This window comes from Pseudopipra pipra, chromosome 4 (genome assembly GCF_036250125.1).
Source record: "Pseudopipra pipra isolate bDixPip1 chromosome 4, bDixPip1.hap1, whole genome shotgun sequence".
NCBI classification, from domain to species: domain Eukaryota; kingdom Metazoa; phylum Chordata; class Aves; order Passeriformes; family Pipridae; genus Pseudopipra; species Pseudopipra pipra.
Window position 1 is genome coordinate 49,945,823 of NC_087552.1, and position 19,131 is coordinate 49,964,953.

General features: G+C 36.0%; 1 protein-coding gene across 6 annotated transcripts in view; it reads left to right on the forward strand.

Annotated features, from left to right (window-relative positions):
- Positions 1-19,131, forward strand: part of GABRA4 (gamma-aminobutyric acid type A receptor subunit alpha4) — a 48,525-nt gene that overhangs the window by 1,371 nt on the left and 28,023 nt on the right. For 2 of the 6 annotated variants that reach the window (XM_064652905.1, XM_064652900.1), the window contains exons 3-8: positions 8,254-8,321; positions 10,768-10,988; positions 11,091-11,173; positions 12,965-13,108; positions 14,504-14,656; positions 17,927-18,186. In XM_064652905.1, coding sequence (XP_064508975.1) covers positions 8,254-8,321; positions 10,768-10,988; positions 11,091-11,173; positions 12,965-13,108; positions 14,504-14,656; positions 17,927-18,186 — 929 coding nt within the window. Of the gene's footprint in view, positions 1-3,603; positions 3,705-8,153; positions 8,322-10,767; positions 10,989-11,090; positions 11,174-12,964; positions 13,109-14,503; positions 14,657-17,926; positions 18,187-19,131 lie in introns of all 6 variants that reach the window. The other 4 variants (XM_064652904.1, XM_064652903.1, XM_064652901.1 and 1 more) reach the window with 4 other exon arrangements.

A 19,131-nucleotide genomic window follows, 5' to 3' on the forward strand; every position in this document is an offset into this window, starting at 1 on the left:
TATAACAAGGGTATTATAGGCTGCTTCCTATGCAAGATTGAATGAGATCCTTGCGTAGGTTTATGTTGCGAAATACTTTCTTCCTCCTCTGAAAGTACCTTCTTCATACACGTGATCCATCTACACTGACATGTATACCAACACATTCCCCACATGCCACATACAGTGCTCACATGCATGATCGTGGCTGTTAAAGGACAACACCTGGCACCGTTGATCACTCTTTTATTATTTTGAGTGTATTGAATAAGCGAGGCCTTCTGAAGTTAGCTTACACATTAAGTGAGAAGGAAGCTAAATTTGTTAACACCCAGAGAAATCATTGGGAACTGATAGCCTTTTGCAGTTTAGTCTTTGCGGAGAGGTTACAGACACTTCTGCACGTGTACAAGAGATGTGCTATGTTTGGCATCATTTTAGGTTGAATGCCAACTAATTAGTCATCTAGCAAAGATGCTTTATGGGCATTATCAGATTTCCAAAATTAAACAACTACTAAATATGTAATATATGTTGATTTTCATTTTAATACAGTTGTCCTTTGCAGAATATTTTGCAAGAGTAGAACTTCTTCCCCTGTAAGCGTTGGGAGACTTTCAGCAAAATGCAATCAAGGAGAAAAAGTTCATTGTATCTTCTTGAGCTTTCATATTGGCAGTATTAAAATAAATGAGAGAGGGAGGAAAAAAACTCTCATATTTCAGCTTGGGGAAAACACTTCTGGGTGAATATTTCAGAAAATGGATATCGTACTGCTTCTTTCTTCTTCCTTCTTTATAACCATTTGTATGATTTAAACAACTCATCTTTGAGTTTTGAACTTTTAAATAAAACATGGGTGAAAAATACTTTGTTTTTGAAAATGATGCTTGCCTCCTTAGCTCCTTACAGTGAAAATTATCTTCACCTGATTTGAGGAACAACTTTGGAAAAAAACCCCCAACAAAACCAAGGAAAGAAAGAAATTTCTGCAATTGATCAAATTCTATTTTTTGACATTACTCAGAGTAATAACTATGGCTTAGTTATTGAAATATAGAATATCAGAATCAACTTTTCCCTATATTTTGGGGGTTTTATGCTGATAAATCTTTATGACAAATGGGATTTATATCTTAAAAGTGGGTCACTCGCTAGTTTATAGCATAGGTAGCAAACAAAATGTCATAGGGGATGGGAATATTTAGAGATGGAAAGTATAGTAGAATACTTACTTTTGTTTTCTTCTTGAAGCTGATTTACTGTCTAGTTTCCACATGGCCTGAAATGAAACGGAGGTTTTATTTTAAGAACAAAAGGCGTCACAGAGGTCTGACTGATGCTGATTTTAAACTTCAAATTAATGGAAATATTTCTAATTCTGGTGCAAATTATCTTTAAAATCAGACTTGGGGAAGTAGCCATATTCTGATTTTGCTGGTATATTCCAGAGTTATCACAAATAACAATGCATTAAGATTCTTTGCGTGCAGAGTGAAGTAGAATATGTTTGATTTTGGAGATTTCCAAAAACTGGATCAAAATTCTCCATGGTATTTATGGAGGAGAAGTTAAATTTCTTGAGCATGCTTACAAATGTGGAAGTCGTCTCCCAGAAGAGTGGGGAATCTCAGTGGAGTATATGGAAGCTTGTCTTGGTGGTGCTTATATGGGAGCATGGCGTATGTTGAGGGTTAATATAAGAATGAAGTTCTCCATGTCATTGAATTAACACCTTTCATTAAAAATTCACTTTATGAATGTCATAAACCTAAAAAGTTGTTGTCACTTACTACCAAACCTCAAAGTGCTTAGTGTAATAGACACTAAGGGTTTATGAGAAAGCTTATTAAAGATCATTTAAGTGAAAGTTCCCATTAAGTTGGGGAGGGAGGGGATCTAAAGATGCAAGACAGAAGCAAAGAAATGTCACCTAGAAATTTAATGAAACAAAGCAGAATAGGCAGTTTTGTGTAGGAAAGAAAAAAAAACTCAGAGCTGCTGTCAGGAAGACTTTAAATGCATAAGAGTTTTGAATTTTAGTAGAGGGAAGGTGTTTAGGGACTAATGAATAAAGTAATGCTGTTGGCTGTTTGAAAATAGTGTGATGGAAATGAAGTCAGTTCATTCCCTGACCTGCATGCTTGGTTATATCATTATCTGGAATTGCAGCGTTCAATTTGTAATCTAAGTGGGTCTCCTGGTCAAAACCACTCTATAAAAACAGGGATTTTACAGAAGCTGCTTGTAGTGTCCTCAATTAAAAGCATTATCTGCTGGAAAACTTCAAGAGTACTAGCACAGTACTATTTTGATTCAGCTGTAAAAGTTTGAAGTAAAAGCATTTCCAGTTAAACCCTGTCTCCAGTTTTCATCTGTTTTAAAAATTTTGTGTATGACATGGAGGAAAACTATAGAAAGTTAAAAAAGTTGGATTTGCTCTGAAAATCACCTTGCTACCTTTTTGGTGATTAGTTTCAAAGTGACAGTAGAATTCCAAAGTCTTTGAAAGGAGCATTATTCACTTGAAGTAAAAGGCCTGAGTCTGATTTGCTGTTTTAAACTCATGCCTGGTTTCAGACTGTACTTGAGCAACTCTTGACATAAGCAAGAGCCTGCAAGAGCCCATTCAAACCTGTATTGGATTGTAACTTTAAAAAATGTAATGGTGTCTTTGAAACTTTCATGATACAGTATCTCATCACACTTAAGCCAGGATTTAGGGAAGTAAGAAGGAAAAGAGAGACTGAAGCTGATGAGGGCAGCATCACTGCATGCTGCCATGTATCTGCTCATTTTAATGAATTGTGCCTTTTAGAGAACATCTAATCTCTGGTGTCTTGCCTTTAATGGCCAAGTGTGTGGCCAGACCAAAGAAAGATGGTGATGTGTGACTTGCCTCCTGCCCAAGGGTCTTAGATTGACTGACTGTGAAACCTGCTAACCACAAGCTGCTGGTGTTGCCCACAGTGTGGTACTGGCTCATTGTGGTGTGATTGCCCATCAGTCAGTGGAAGCTGAAGCCCTTTCCCTTCCTGAGTTCTGTTTGGTTGTGTGAGGTAGAGTCTGGCATGAGCTTTGAGTCTCACTATCAGCTACTGAAATGGTGTTAGCTCTGTGGCTTTCTCTTTGAAAACTGCCACATAGACTGACTCATGAGTAGAAGGAACAGGACTGTGTGCATTCGTTTCCCTTTTTATTTTCTTTCTCTTTTCATATTCTTTCTCATGATCTCATACCTGTGAAAATGCACCTGAGTACTTGGTGGAATTAAATATATTGGCTATTGTCTCCCATAGGAAGGGTAGGAGAGGGCTTCTCAGCCCTGTCTAGGCTGTGTGATGTTCAGCTGATGAACAGCATTTCTGAAGAGTTTCATTTCCTGTCAATGCAGGACTTTAATCAGAAAATAAACACAGAGTACACTTGAAGAGCAAAGACAATTTTCTGGTTTTAGAGAAAATAAAAATATCTACATGATTATCTGCCCTTACTAGGAACTCACGTGTTCCTTCAAGGTTCCATTTCTCAGCATAATAGATATTGTAATTTATTTTTATTTTTTAGATTGCAAATGGACTTGAAGTGAGCATTGTAAAGTGAAGCTGGTCATTTTTTTTTCAGGCAGTTGTCCAGTCTTCCTCAGCTGGTGAGAGTAGATGACTCAAAGCTTAACAGGATATGGTGTTAGATACCTGTAGGTGATGGATTTGAATTTGGCCCAGGTTAGTAATCCTTGAAGTCATTACCATCTGTCTGTTGTTCAGTGATCTGTATAAAATTAGCTGATATTCATAGTCCAGTTCTTAGTAGACAGGTGTACACATCATGAAAACTGGCACCAGTATCAAGCTTATTGGCTGTCTCAGCAGAGATGATCTGCTGGTAAACAGGCAAAAAATCAGTAATCTCCTAATTTCTGGAGGTATTTTTTCTCCTTTTCAGGTTTAGACATGCTGATGGATAAACATACATAGAGACAAGGGTTATTGTGTGCTCCCGTGTTTTTTGTGTTGTCTTTTGGTAGAGAATGTAGCCCAGGTTTTTGAATTCTACTTTAATTTTTTTAAAAATGCCCTACCTACTTGTTCTGGCTTCTGAATAGAATTCTTACTTATAGCAGGTGTCCTCAGCTGTTCTCTGATAAAATGAAACAAGAGAACATGCTTCATATGATGGCTTTTTCTTTTCTTTTTTTTTTTTTTTTTTCCACTTCATTTAAAAAATGTCAACCCTATTCAGGAAGCAAGAATTTGGAAAGAGAAAGCACCAAATCTTTCACATGTAGTTATATTTAAAAAAAATCTGTAGCAACTACTTTTTTTTTAATGTAGCTGTAGGAACTGATGTAATACAATTTTATGTGGTTTATGTATCCTGGGACTGATCTCATAATAGCAGCAATAACTGCACTTAGCATTTAAATTGTACTTTGCATGCTGAAACCTTTGTACAGACTTGTTTGTTAATGTTCCCGTTTAGTTGTGTGATTTTTGATGGCAAAATTTGCAATACACAGAAAGCTTGTGCAGGATTTGACTGTTTACATACAGTGGAGATCTCTGCAGTGACAGTTGCCTATGGAGACGCGGCACTAATGGAGCCCAAAGTCTTTCCTTGGGAGCTGTGCTGCAGTTCAACCCATATGTTGACATAAAATGCATGGGAGAGCTGTCTTATGTTCATCTTCACAGGGCTACGGCCCAGCATCGCTTCTTCAACCCACATGTAACATCTATACCACTGAACTATTCTGGCTTTTTGCAGGGGTTGCTTTTAATCCTGCTTGAGCTTCTTTAAAGTGTATTATCTTGCAAGCAGTGATTCAGACTTAACTGTTCCCACTGCAGTGTGTAGGACTCTCCTCCTATTTCATTGACATAAAAATACACAACGGTATGTTATAAATAGTTCTTCAGCATTCCTAAAGATTTATGGTGGATAGATACTTAACATCCATTGAGGGATAAGCCCAAATGGTCACATTCAAAGTTAATTGGCCTTCTTACAACTCACTGCATTTTATTGCCAGTAATAGGGTGTTAGGGATTCTGATAGGATCTTCTGCTTGCAGAACCTGAGCTGATTTAGTGGTGCAACACATTTATTTTGGAGGACTGTTTAAATCACCAGTAAAAGTAGGTTAGGTGACTACAGATCACCTCCTCGTTGACAGGAATTCCCACTATTAATAATAGTTTAAAAAAGAAGCAGCAGCATGACTCACTATTTATACCCCCACTATTGTTACCAACTGGAGTTACGTTTTCTTCTAGAACAAGAAGAATAAGAGAGAGTTATTGGTGTCGCCATAGATACTCCTGGGTTGGCATTAAGTACTGGGACATGCTAGAAAATCCAAGATTTGTCATTTTATTACTGTTAAGGCCAATGTAGGTGGAAGATGTGGAGCATGAAACGGCTGCAATTGGAGAGAAAGCATTAGGGAGATAATCAGCTTCACTGTCTCTTGCTGCTGTATTTGCTCCTACCAGACATTGAAATGTTTGGCAAAGGTTTTGGCTGCAAAGCAAGGATTTGTATGTCAGTACTAGCTGGATAACTGTTAGGATGCCTAAAATATTTCTAGATACTCATTCATCTGCCATTTTCTAGTGGACTATAATGTGATTTTAACATTTGTTTTGTCACTCTTCTGCCATCATGTTGGGCAAGCAACCAAAAGTAAACATTATTTTGTGGCCTTGTTATTGTCTGAGAGTTCCTGATTCCTTCTTTCTCATGGGTCATAATAATAAATGTTTGAGAACAGAATAACAGTTACTGAAGAGTGAACTCAAGCATAGTTTTAGTCCTGTGCTGCTGCTATAGTATTTCTAATAGCATTAAGTCATAGGCTTGAAGATTTGGAGGTTAGCTTATTGGTCTTAACTTTTCCCTTCTTTCTGAGAAACTCCAAAAAACAAATCTGCAAAAAGGCTCCAAATACTTATTCCTGAGAAGCTGTAATCGTTTAATGAAACAGAAGAAATCAGTGTCTGAGGAGAAGCAGCTTGTGCCTCTGGGAAAAATCTGTCCCTTTGCTCAAGTTGGTATGGCTAGAAAATTACAGTGTTCTATGAGCTAAAGAAAAGAATATACCACCAGAAGAAAAGCAGTTAAAGGTTGGGGTTTGTTTCAGGTCTATTCCTATTTAGTTTCTTAGAACTAACAAGTAAAGCAGTTCCTGAAAGGAATTCAGGGACTAGTCTCTGTTACTCAATAATAAAAGAATACTGAATATTGCTCTCAGTTCCTGAAAGGGATTCTAGCAGGAACTGCACTCAATATTCATCATTCTCTTATTATTGAGCAACAAAGAGTAATTCCTGCATTTTCTTATTAAAGCTTTGTGAGAAAATGACTTTTTTTTCATTTCTATAGAACTGATTTCAGAAATATTTCAAGTTCAAGTGAAATAAATATTTATATATTTAAAACAATCCTAGATAAATTACAGTGGTAGTGTGATTATGGGAGGTCAGTTGCAGTTAAATCTCTTCTATTTTCTCTCCTGTTTTCTAACACTGTAGATGAATGTCTTCACTTCTAATCTCTTGGAGCTCTTCTGCTCTCCAGAAATAGTTATATTCAGGAAATGTCATTGGACTGCGTTGTCAGTAAAATGAATGATCCAAACACTCATGGATTTCCCTGACCTAATAAACACTTTTTTATTTGTAGAAAGGGGAGCAGCTTCCATTTGACGTGTCCAGAGAGCAACCCACTGCAAAACAAATGGTGTGGTATGAAAGTGTGTTATCTGGAACCTGGCGGTTGCTTCTTAAAACCTCTTCGAGACAGACATGCCAAACTATCCTACTTTCCAAGGACCACTGAGCTACCAACTCTTGTACAGTGAATTTTCCTTAGATTATGTCTTGAAAAAATGTCTATGAAACTTAGCTTCCAGCAGTCATTTTTTTGACATTTAGTTGAAAAATTCTTAGCTGTTCTTCTCTACATAATTTTCAAATTCTTTAGTAAAATTATTTTACGTGGTTTTATTTTATTTTTTGTTCATAGCTTGGGACTCATTCTAGGTGCAAGAAGTATAGTTTCCCTGTTTTCCCATTGCATATTTTTTTTTTTCCTTCTACCCTTTGATTTAAAGTGACATCTGTAAAGAGTGACTTTTTTTTCTTTTCAAGAGGGACATATTCTTCTGCTGCTAACCCTGTTGAGTCTTTCCTCCTTTCATTTTTAGATTGCAAATACTATGTTAAAGCCTGAATTAACAGACGTGAGCCACTTATCCTCTTTAGAAATTTGAGTTGTAGGGGTTTAGAAACTGGTTGTGAATTTGTAGATCATATCTGTTTTTTCAAACAGATACTGTTTGGTAAGACCGTCAGTAGATTTTTTTTTTTTTAATTTTTTAATTTATGCTGTGAGTTAATTACCTGAATTAAACTGTTAGCTATTGCTTTGATCACAGAATCATCTTAGCAGCTGGTAATGATTAGCAGCTTTCTAGCCTTTTACATTGGGAACAGACCTAAATCCCAGTGATATTAGTGTGTGTGTTCTTTGGTTTAAGGGGAACTGTAGAGTGAATGCCCCTCTGAAATTTCAAGGTAGTAAAGGAAATGATAATTAAAGTGAAACTGCTTTCTCTGATGGTTGATTTGCCGTATGCAGCTGTGAGAGTGCAAGACCTCTACTCAGTGCCCTCTATTTAACAATGTCCTAAATAACTCTAGCTCTTTCAAGATGGGCTTTGTAGCAGGATGTGGACATAGGTTCAGACTCTCGAAAGTGCTTGAACATCCAACTTTTCTTTTGAATGTTAGTATTAAAGCACTTAAATACATCATGGGATATGGATGCAGTTCTTGATCCTGCAATACTAAATTGCCCAGTGCATGGCATGCTAATGTTTGTAGTCTAGTTTTTACCAGTAGGACCAAATATTAGTAATAAATGCCATGAGGAAAGTGGATTTCCTGAATGCAGTGCTTTTTGTTAATTAGCATGGTGTTTTCAGTGAGCCTTTTAATTTTTTGGCATCAGTTTTCTTAGTCACTGGGTCAAAGTTAGTTTGCTGAATGGGGATTTGCATGGAAATGCTGCTTTTGATTTACTTATGTGGTAAAGGTAATTGAGCAGTGCTTCTTATTCTAGACTTATCTTGAATTGACCTTTGTTTGCATTTTGCTCTTGCTCATCCACAGAACCCTGAAAGCGGTAACTGTTCACACGCCAGGATCATTTATGGGAATTGTTGACCTGCAAAATTCAAATTTTCTTGCTCACTTCCTTTTCATACATTAGGTCCTGTTACTGAAGTCAAAACAGATATATATGTCACCAGTTTTGGACCTGTTTCTGATGTAGAAATGGTATGTATTTCTGAGATTAAAATGCCATTTCCTGGCTCTGAGAAACCATTAACTGCAGTAGGAGTGGATGCTTCATCTGTACTGTTCTGTCAATCATGCAAATTAGGCAAGATTAGTAACAGCTTAATTTACAAGTTATAATTAGATCTATCAGGCCTGATTCTGGTCACACTTTCAGTGAGTTTTGGCTGGCTTAAGAAATTCATTTCATAGGATTTAAAACAGATTTTCATGGTGTAGAGGCAGAATCAGGCCTTCCAGGGAGTGTCTAAGTCAGTCTATTTGTGGGGAAAACGTGTAATATCTTTGAAATTGCTTTTCATTTCTGAAACTTGTGTTATTCTCAGGTGAATAATAATGACATCACAAATACTTGTTGACATTTTCATTTCAGATGAATACCCTTTGCTGATCTTTATGCTCCTTTTTGCATCGCTTTCAGCAAATGTTTGACTGATAAGAGTTTTCATAGGTATCTGCAGAAATTGAACGTCCAAGTGACATGCATGAAATAGTAAGAGAGGAGAAATGTTACATTTACATGTTCTGTTATTTGGGCCTGAATGCCTTTTGCTTTCAAGGTCAAATCCAGCAGAACTCTCATCAACTTCTAAAATACAGTAGTATACCCTTAAATCATACAGTAGTTTCTCTTTTTATAAATTATTCAAGAAATCCTATGGAAGTAACACAACCATATGTGTGCTGAACTGAACTTGTTTATGGAAAAGGTAGTTTCAGGGTAGTAATTTTCTTCCCATATAGTGTTGTCATTCACTTTGTGGTGTACCTGATTTGCTTCTATCATGTGGAAGGTATGCGATAGCAAAATATTTTTTCAAGGGCTACATTTGTGACAGCAGTCTGATGTTGAAATGCATCTTACCCCTTCATTGGTTGTCATGTACAGTATGATGCTTATCAGTGTGACAAGGGGTACAAGAATCTGAAAATAGTAAGGAAATCTAGTAATAAGTGCCTAAAAACTACAATGAGGGCTGCATGGCATCTCTCAGGTTTCATTGAAGCATTTGACATGGTGGCATATAGGAAGTTACTAGTTATATTGGAGAAGACAGAAGTGATAACATGGACTGAAGGTAGGTAAGGAACTTGCAAAAGGAGACTTTACAGCAGATATTTCCTCTTTCATCATTAGGAATTAGTTAGGAGGCTATTCAGTTAGGAGGCTATATTAGTCAGGAAGGATCCAGGGGTTGTTTTTGGAATACTTTTTAGTTAATGTATCCATAAGTGACCCAATGTAATGTGGCTGCACTCAGAAAATTCACTGCAACGGTGAGGTGTGATATGGTCTCAGTACAGGGGATGATCAGAATGTCTTTTTAGTTGCTTTGGTACCCAGTGTAATGAAAGCGGTTGAAACCTTACATTACAAAATCTGTCACGTAGAAGCTAATAACAGAAACTACTACTTGTGAGCTATGAAGTCACCAGCAAGACATGACACTAGAAAAGACACTTTTCATGGATTAACTATAAATCACAGTGAAGGATACAGTCATGGAAGACAGATATAATCCTAAAATGCATTACACCAGTAGATGTGCCTCATTGCGAATGCAAATAGATATGGCCTGACAAGTAGTTTCAATGGTAACATTATACAGAAGAGTTTGAAACAAAGTCAGAAAACATTGTTTGCTTAACAAAATCACAACTGTGAGTTAAAAAGGACTCAAAGCCTTCCATGTTGCCTTTTTCAATGCCACATGATGGGGTTTTTTTGTGTGAAATGCTTTAGCTTCCTGAGATGAGAAATGCTTCCTTCACCCATTCATTCACATATTATTTCTCATGATGTGCCCGTGTTGTTCTGCAGTTGTTTGCATGTTTTTGTTGGAGCATCTGTATGGCTTTTCTGAGGGTTAATGGGATAGTTACATAGTTTAAAAAAATGTGTATGTATGCAAGTCTACATATAATTTATTATCCATGTTTTGTGGGCATGGCAAAGAACTTATTTAGCTTTCCTCAGCTAAAAGCTTACTTTCCATGAGATGAAATTAAGTTTTCTTTCCTAACTTTAAAGTGGAAGTAATTGTTTGTCCTGCTATTTTTAATTTAGACAGCAGCAGCAAATTGATGGATATATTTTCTTTAAGAATCTGTTGACACTTCTTGTCAGAGATCATTTTATTTCCAGTTATATACTTGATTACAAATTCAATTGCCTGCTTCCTGCAACCTAATTAGATAAATTATTCCTTAACGATTAAACGTGTAGTAATTTATTGATATGACTAATATAAGAAATTAAGCTATTAAGAAGTACACAAGACACTTACTTTAATTGGTGGAAATATGTTTATATAGTAGACTTGGTATTTTCTTTACTAATGGTTTCTTTGCTCCTGAGGGATTTCTTCTTTTACAGGAAACACACATGCAAACGTGATCTTTGTTTTTCTGCAATTTAATACAGGAATATACAATGGATGTCTTCTTTCGTCAAACATGGATAGATAAAAGATTAAAATATGATGGCCCTATTGAAATTTTAAGACTTAACAACCTGATGGTCTCGAAGGTGTGGACTCCTGACACTTTCTTCAGGAATGGAAAAAAGTCTGTTGCACATAATATGACAGCCCCAAATAAACTCTTCAGAATAATGAGAAATGGCACCATCCTGTACACAATGAGGTATCTAATATGTTTGTTTGACTTCTAACAATTACTGTATGCAAACGTTATACTGCCCAGACAAAATGGCAACCAGAGACTATTTAATTTGTTCCATTATAGGCTTACAATAAGTGCAGAGTGTCCCATGAGATTAGTGGATTTTCCCATGGATGGTCATGCTTGTCCTCTCAAATTTGGGAGTTGTAAGTTGCAATTATGAAATTTCTTGTAAATACAGCATTTAAATAGTAGAAGTAAATTTTGAGCAATTACTAGGCTTTCTGAATATATACAGATATGTCTTGATACACAATCCCTATGCAGACAAAACTCCTGTTAGGTTCCTTGGGAATTTTATTTAGGACCTTAAAAATTAAACCCAGAGAACTGAAAAGCAGTCAGTGATTCAGCTATTATGTTAAACCTGACTATTCTGATTACACAGTTGCTTGAAATATATAGTTTTTCTTGGTTCTCAATAAGGAATTGGATACCTAGTGAAGTGATTATCTGGAGAAGACAAATTCAATTTATAACATTCAGGTAAAAGGCACCTAAGGAAGCAGGTTATTTGCCTTTCTGTACAGGTAGTGGAGGTACATTGGCATCCTAAGGTAGATGTGGAGGTTATGTGCAGAGATTTGATCCTTAGTTGTAATTGTCTGCATGGCAAGTTTAGATGAGATAAATAGTTTTTAAACTGGTGAGAAGAATCCTAGTGCAGATGACTTTTATACTTTGAGATCAGATGTAGATTTTTGCAAAACATCCAAACTTTGACTAAAAGGAACATTTTGGAAGATGCTGCAGAACAACCAAGGGAGGTAGTTATGGTTCCCTGATATGAGTCCAAAGCAGAGACTTCTGAGACCCCCTGGGGATGGTTGGTACAGTCCATTAACTATCTTGTCACTCTTACAAGACTTCTTGGTCACTAACTTCTCTGCTTTAGACTCTCTGATGTAGTCAGTAGCTGGACATTATTCTATTTTCCTTGACACCAGAGCTCTGAAGTCACAAATGGCTGTAGAACCCTCGTAGTTTTTCCTTAGCATAAATTACCTTATACAGCTAGGTAGTCAACCTAAAGGGGGGTATTAAAGACACTGCTCTGATACAATTTTTAGTGCCTGTTACAGTGAGACTGGAGACCAGGTGCTGAAGGATTTTACTGTGGTATCAGCTGTATGATAGGGGTACTTTGATAGTGGGGGCTCCTCCACAGGCATCATATTTCTTCAGGCAGGATCACCAGCCGGCAGAAATTTTGCTGAACACTAATCTGATATTTCCTGCAGTGAAACTTGAAATAACATGTAGCCATTTCAAATGTAAGACTGATTTGATTTAATTTTAACAGGAGTTTGGACTGTGTAGGGATTGAATGCTAGCCCTAAGTTATGTCTTCTGCCTTAAATGTAAAATGTTTCTTTGTGTGTTCTTGTGAATTTTTTACTGACCTATGATTTCCAGCAAATATTTTAAACAGAACTTTAAAATATTTGCTGGAAATCATAGGTCAGTAGAAATATTTTAAACAGAAGTTTAAAATATTTTAAACAGAAGTTTAAAATACTGTAGTTTTTAGTGTAATCATTCTTTTCTGTAAAGAAATGTGCACCCAATCTTCAAAATGTATCCTCTTTGTACATGCTCTTTTTTATAGATTAGTGTATTTTAATAATAAAATTTTAGATAGCAATTGCTAAAATAAAGATAAACTTTGCATGCCCAGTAGGGGCTGATCCAGAAAGACCTTGCATTTAGTCTTCACATTCATATGTGAATTGAATTTATGTGTAACACTTGACATACAGTCTTAGTTGTTGTTTATTCTCCTCTGAGGGTGGCTTTCGGGAATAACTTAGCATGAAGGGTATCTTCTAAAGTTGTTTATGTGAGTTTGACTGTTTGGTTTCAGTAGATTTGGATTGGGCTCTTAGTAAGGTATGAGAAAAAGTTTCCTGTTTATGCAAACTGATGCTGTGTTGTAGATGCTTATCCAAAGAGTGAAATGATTTATACCTGGACAAAAGGACCTGAGAAGTCAGTGGAAGTTCCTGAGGAGTCTTCCAGTTTAGTTCAGTATGACCTGCTTGGGCATACGGTATCCTCTGAAACTATTAAATCTATTACAGGTAGGAATCTTGTCAGTAAAAATCAACTTGAGGTAAAACTAACCTGTAACATTGCCCAAAGCTTTTTTCCTTTTCTTTCTGTAAGTTATTCTACTGAATGTCATAGGGTATGTACTGAGGGCTGAGAGCGTAAATCTGAATTAGGTTTCTGTCCTTGAGATTTACATTTGCAGATTCATTACAGTAAATTGTGACAGTCTTTCAGAAAGCTAGAATGAGATCATTACTCCAAGGGACAAAATGAGCATTTAATCACTGCTTAAAATGCAGTTTGAAGAGTCAAGAGGATGCCTGGGTGAGGAAGTAATTTCTCAGCACTGTATCCACATTATGTGCAAAAGACTTCCTTTGTTTGGCGGTGCAAACAGCTTGGGATAGAAGTACAGCATACAGAATGGGTTATTAAAGCCATAAAAACCCTCTAGTTGGATAAGGATAGGCACAAATGCAATAGTCACAATAGATACTTCTGATTTTTGCTGTAAGAAATAAGGCAAATGGTAACTACAGGCATCCGAAATGAGTGAAGTATCACTGATGAGCAGTGTGTTGATAAACAAGCATATTCATTCCCAAAATATTTTTAAAATTTTGAATAATTTTCTAAGCATCAGCAGGTTTAGGTGTTGTGAGATGGTCAAAATGAAACAGATAATGTAAATATATTTGATCTATTGCTCTACAGGTATTGTACTCAAAGATAAAATGGCATTTTGCAATACACTAGAAATTTACTTCTCAGCATATTGATTATTATGAGTTAACAACAAAATTTCCTTGCTGTCCCCAAAAGACTCATTCTATAGTGCTTTATTTAGACAGTTTATTCAGTTCATGGTAAAACTGCTTTTTTGTCTCTTTGCTTAATATGATAACATTTTAGATAAACAGTGTTTTTAATTCTTCTCAATGATTTTTGTATTTGTTTCATTATCATAGTGATGCTGACTTATAAATCTAGTAAAAAGCTGAGATGCTTGCATAACATTCGATGTGTATCATTGTTCTTATTGTTTTATTTGGCAGGTAGGTACTACGATGTTATAGATACTATGGTAGGTAGGTAACTTGTCTCTTGGGACTCTCTTCTTCAATAGCTGCCAGAAGGGTTTTTAAAATCGTGCTTATACTGTAAAATTAAACCCAGTATTAGCTGTACACTTACAGTATTTTTGACATCAGCTTTTGAATGGCACTGTAACGACCTATCATTTCTAGGATTTTTTGTTTAAAAGTTTCATTCATTCTTTTTCTAAAGAACATATCTTTCTGAGCGTGTTAAGCAATGTGAATAGCATCATCTTAAACAATCCTAGTTGAGAGTCTGAAACAGTTATTCTGCAACACAAAGTTTATACACATTCAGAAAAATATTTTTCTTTTTCTTTCTTTTAGGTGAATATATTGTTATGACAGTTTATTTCCACCTCAGACGGAAAATGGGTTATTTCATGATTCAGACCTATATCCCATGCATTATGACCGTGATCCTCTCTCAAGTTTCGTTTTGGATAAATAAGGAATCTGTTCCAGCTAGAACTGTTTTTGGTAAGTATTTCTTTTTTTTTTTTTAAACTTTTTCTCGTAATTGTTCTTTTAATGACTTCCACTAGAATAGACCTTTTTGCTGCCTTGGGGTATATGGCCTCCATACTAGCACAGAAACAAGGGAATAATGTAAATTCAGAAGAATTTTTGGTATTGATGTATGTTATGTGAATCCTTGGAACGTGAAGAGAAACTTGGGATATATAACCTGAAGGGTGTCATGGTTGTCTGTGGCAAATGGCTGTACAGCTCTAGGGATTTTTCCTGCTTAGGGGAAAAATCTGGCAAGACCTGACCCTGAGTAATAGTCTGGCCCTTAGTCTATATCCAGAGCAGGTTTATCCTCCAGTGGGCAATAGTGTAAGTCCTGAACTCACATTTTATAGAATACTTGTAAAATAAATTGGAGTGTGCAAGATGTACAGATGTTTTGTTATGAGGTATCTGTGTCATCAGTGGAAGCTTGCTATGAGTAAGGCTTAGATCCTGTTACTGTAATTTCATGTTTAGTGCTCTTCTTTCCTTTCTGCCATTGCCATTATGAAAATGAATTACAAAAGCAAAATGATCACAAGATATTAAAATTGCCCTCATCAAAATACAGCTTGAATGAGATGCTATAGTGAACTATGAGAATAAAAAACAGAAAAGCTTCTGTGGAAGAGAAAGCATAAGAAATTAAATGGAAATATGATTCCGAACAAAGAAATAGGATAAAAACATTTTAAAATCAGCCTTTATAGAGCAATGTCTTGGCTTCATAAAGTACTGTAGTCTAAAGCAGGAAGAAATGTTCTGCAAAAAGCCTTTCTATAGATAGATACATGCTGGAAAGAGCAATAGGAATTAATGTTTTTATGTGGTGACCCATTCAAACATGTACGTGGAGTTGGAACATTGTTTGTATTACAAATGAGACAAGGTTAATGATTAGTTTTAGGAGAAACAACTTGTAAACTTAATAAGAATCCCACTAGCTTTCAACTCAAGCATTACATTAGGCAAACTCATATATCGCTTCATATATCTTCACAGTGATGTTGAATTGGAAATATAGAATCTGTTTTTACAGACCAAATGAGATAATTAAAAATGTGCAGACTATAGAGCAGTATATGTAATATGTGTAACTATATCCATATATGAAACTGAAAAATACTAATAAAGTTTGGATGTCTACTAAGTTAGAGATAAGTCACTAAAATGCCTTTGAAAGCAAGTAACTTAACGTATGGCAGCAAGTATCTTTCTACTTTTGAGACAAATTCCAACAGGGACCCTGTTTTCTAAAGGTTTTTTTTCAAAGAGATAAAGAGATAGGGAAAAGGCAGGAATAAAGCCATGCTATGGTACCTGCTTTATAGAGGAACTGTCAGAAGAGGCTAACCAAAAGACCATGGCATTGGACACTGAATGATTAGGAAGAATTTATCAAAGATAACAGATGAAGGATATGCAAGGAACTAAGGTACATTGATTCATGATTTCTGCAGTCAGAGCTTCAGACACGTGAAATCTGGTGATTGGGGGAAATGGAAAAACAGCAGTAATTTTAGAACAGGTTTTAACCATGTAAAAATTTATTAATAGTATTTAATTTTAACATTAATTTTTATATTTATGTTAAAAATTAATACTTATGTGCATTTCTGAGCAGGAGCTTTTAAGTATTTAGCTTTGAATAATTACAGTTTATGTGTAAACAAAATATTTTTACCAGGACTTAGTTCCCTACCCTGTAAATCACTATGGCACATATCTAGGAGCAATTGCAGTGGCAGCTACAAGTCTCCTGAAGAATGATTTAATAGGGAAAAATCCAATAAAGATATAATACTGTCACGGCCTCCCCTCTCCTCCTAGTTTTGGTGAATGTTTGGCCACTCAATTCACTTCAGCCTACTTTTACGTCTATTAAACAAATGTCTTTAGAAACAATTTAGGCAAACTTTTTGCTCTAAGTGGACAAAGGTCCACTCGGGTCCTCAGGAAGGATAGGGCTAAGCAGGGATGGAAAAAAAAACTGTGGTGGGGAAAAAAAAACCTTTCCATAATTTATTTTTTTCCTCAGACTTAAACGTTTTCAATGCTGTGTTTTTCAACACCTTCCAACTGAAGAAGGTTTTGTGAGCTTGCATCTGTGTTTTTTATCTTCCTGAGTTTGCTCTGATATATCCCTTCTACCATCATGAACTGGCTATTACTCTTTTTTTCTTTTTTGTCTTCTTTAGTAGGAAGGTCTGGTTTTATTGTACGGCAGTGTCTAGGTGAAGCTTTTTTGTATCAGATTACCTCTATGGAATACCACTATTTAGCAAATGGGGGATGTGAGGGATCTGTTGAAAAACATGTTCTTAAATAGTTTGAATTCTTCTGAGTATAAGAATTATATCTGAATTAGAATGGTTACAGTGTTCTTTTCATAAGACTAAAGATATCTTCATTTGTAGTTAGTCTTCCTTGAGATTATCATGCTAGGACTTGTATAGTGTTCACTATATACTCAGTTTTTTACATTTGGATGATATGGGATATTTTGGATGAAAAAGGAATAAAGGAACCCATACCTGGTTTTGTGCCGCATGTATTTGAATTTGAAGTACTGCCATGAAGTGGTTGTGTTTTGAGTTCAGTGTTCATGCTTGTATATTTAATTAAAAAGTTGTTCTTTCAGAAGATGAAATTCTAAGTAAATGTTATTGGTTGACTAGTAGCAGAAGGCTTTAAAAAAAAGGGTTGATGGTTTCTTAACTAACAGAGTTGCTAATATAATATTCTTCCTTAGCACCAAAATAATTTGTCATGACTTAATGACACTTGCATTACAAGTGGGATCAGAGGAACAGATGCAGAATAATAGGTGGTATTCAAAACCCTTTACAGGAAAAATCATGTTTTTGTTGCAGTCTGAGGAGCACGCCTCAATTTAACAACCTAAATTATGTTCAAATATTTAGAAAATAACTTGTAAAAACTTCTACTGAACTTGACATGAAAAAAAATGAAATAAAGACTTTCATGTTTTCTTTATGTGAACTGTAGATGATCTGCTGAAGTGATGGTTTTCCATGCCTCCTTTAAAAACTAGTTAACCGTTTTGTGTGCATAGTTGCTTGTGGATATGGTGGTTGCCATATCCACAATTTAAATGTAATGGCGCTATTCAGAAACAGTAGAAAAAGGCTCACAAGTGATTTAAAATTCTTTGTTTTAAGCTGCTTGCTTTGTTTTACTTTGATTCAGCAGTGCTTTTGCTTTATTTCTTTGAAGGAATAACCACAGTGTTGACAATGACGACACTGAGCATCAGTGCAAGACATTCACTGCCAAAAGTATCCTATGCTACTGCAATGGACTGGTTCATAGCGGTTTGCTTTGCCTTTGTGTTCTCTGCTCTTATTGAGTTTGCTGCTGTCAATTATTTTACTAACATTCAAATGGAAAAAGCCAAAAGGAAGACAGTAAAGTCCCTTCTTGAATTTCCAGTTGCTCCAGTACAAAGAAAAAGAAGTACAGAAGAGACACTCACGGTATGTTTTCAACTTCAAACATTTTCTGTCTTTTTGATAGTGTTTCCCAGTAAAAACAGGCCTTTAACTTCCTCTCAGGTTCCCTCTGAGCTAATCTATGTAAGTCAGCCTAATGGAAGGCTAATGCTACATTATATTCAATTATAAAAACCTGTAAACCATGATTTAATTCTTCCTTGCTTTGTTGAATAAACTCAGGGGAGAGGAGGAGGTTATGTCCCTGCAGTCTCTTCTATGTTTGTCTTTTGGTAAAGGTCAGTTATGATGAGTATCTTGAGGAAACTGTTGCCTTTTGCACGTTGATTCTGAGTGGACTGATTATACAGACCAAGATATTACAGATTATAAGGGCAGCGTGTTATCCAGTGTCTTTAATGAATTAAAATAAGCTACAGCATTGCAGTTTTACCTTGGAGCACTTTCTTAGACATCACAGTTCTCCTTGCATTGCATGTGTTGCCTACCTAGAATTTGCTTTCTTTATCAGTTACAATTTCAGGAATAATTGAGGAATGCTGGATGGAACTTTTGTGTCTACCATAGATATAATTTTTATGTGATTTGTATATATTTGCACAGGAGTTCACCTCAATCCCTGACAAGTTTTTTAGGCTCTTATTAACAAAATGCTTTCCTGCTTTCATAGTGCTTTGGATTGTGTGATTTGTGTGGTATCTCTCTTAGTCTGTGGACCAGCTAATAAAAGCTCAATCTCATTTCCAGTTGAGCTCACCAGTGGTACCCTTTCCTTCCTTTTTGCATTCCCATATGCTTACTCTCTGCTGCATCTATTCATTGCACACATAGCTAACAAAGTCATTATGGCACCTGTACCAAACATGTGGTATGACAGTAATTCCCAGCCATGACTGACTCTTGGTAACACCACTCAAGAAGTGAAGACGGTGACAGTTGTAATTTACTCTTCCTGTCAGGGTGACTTTG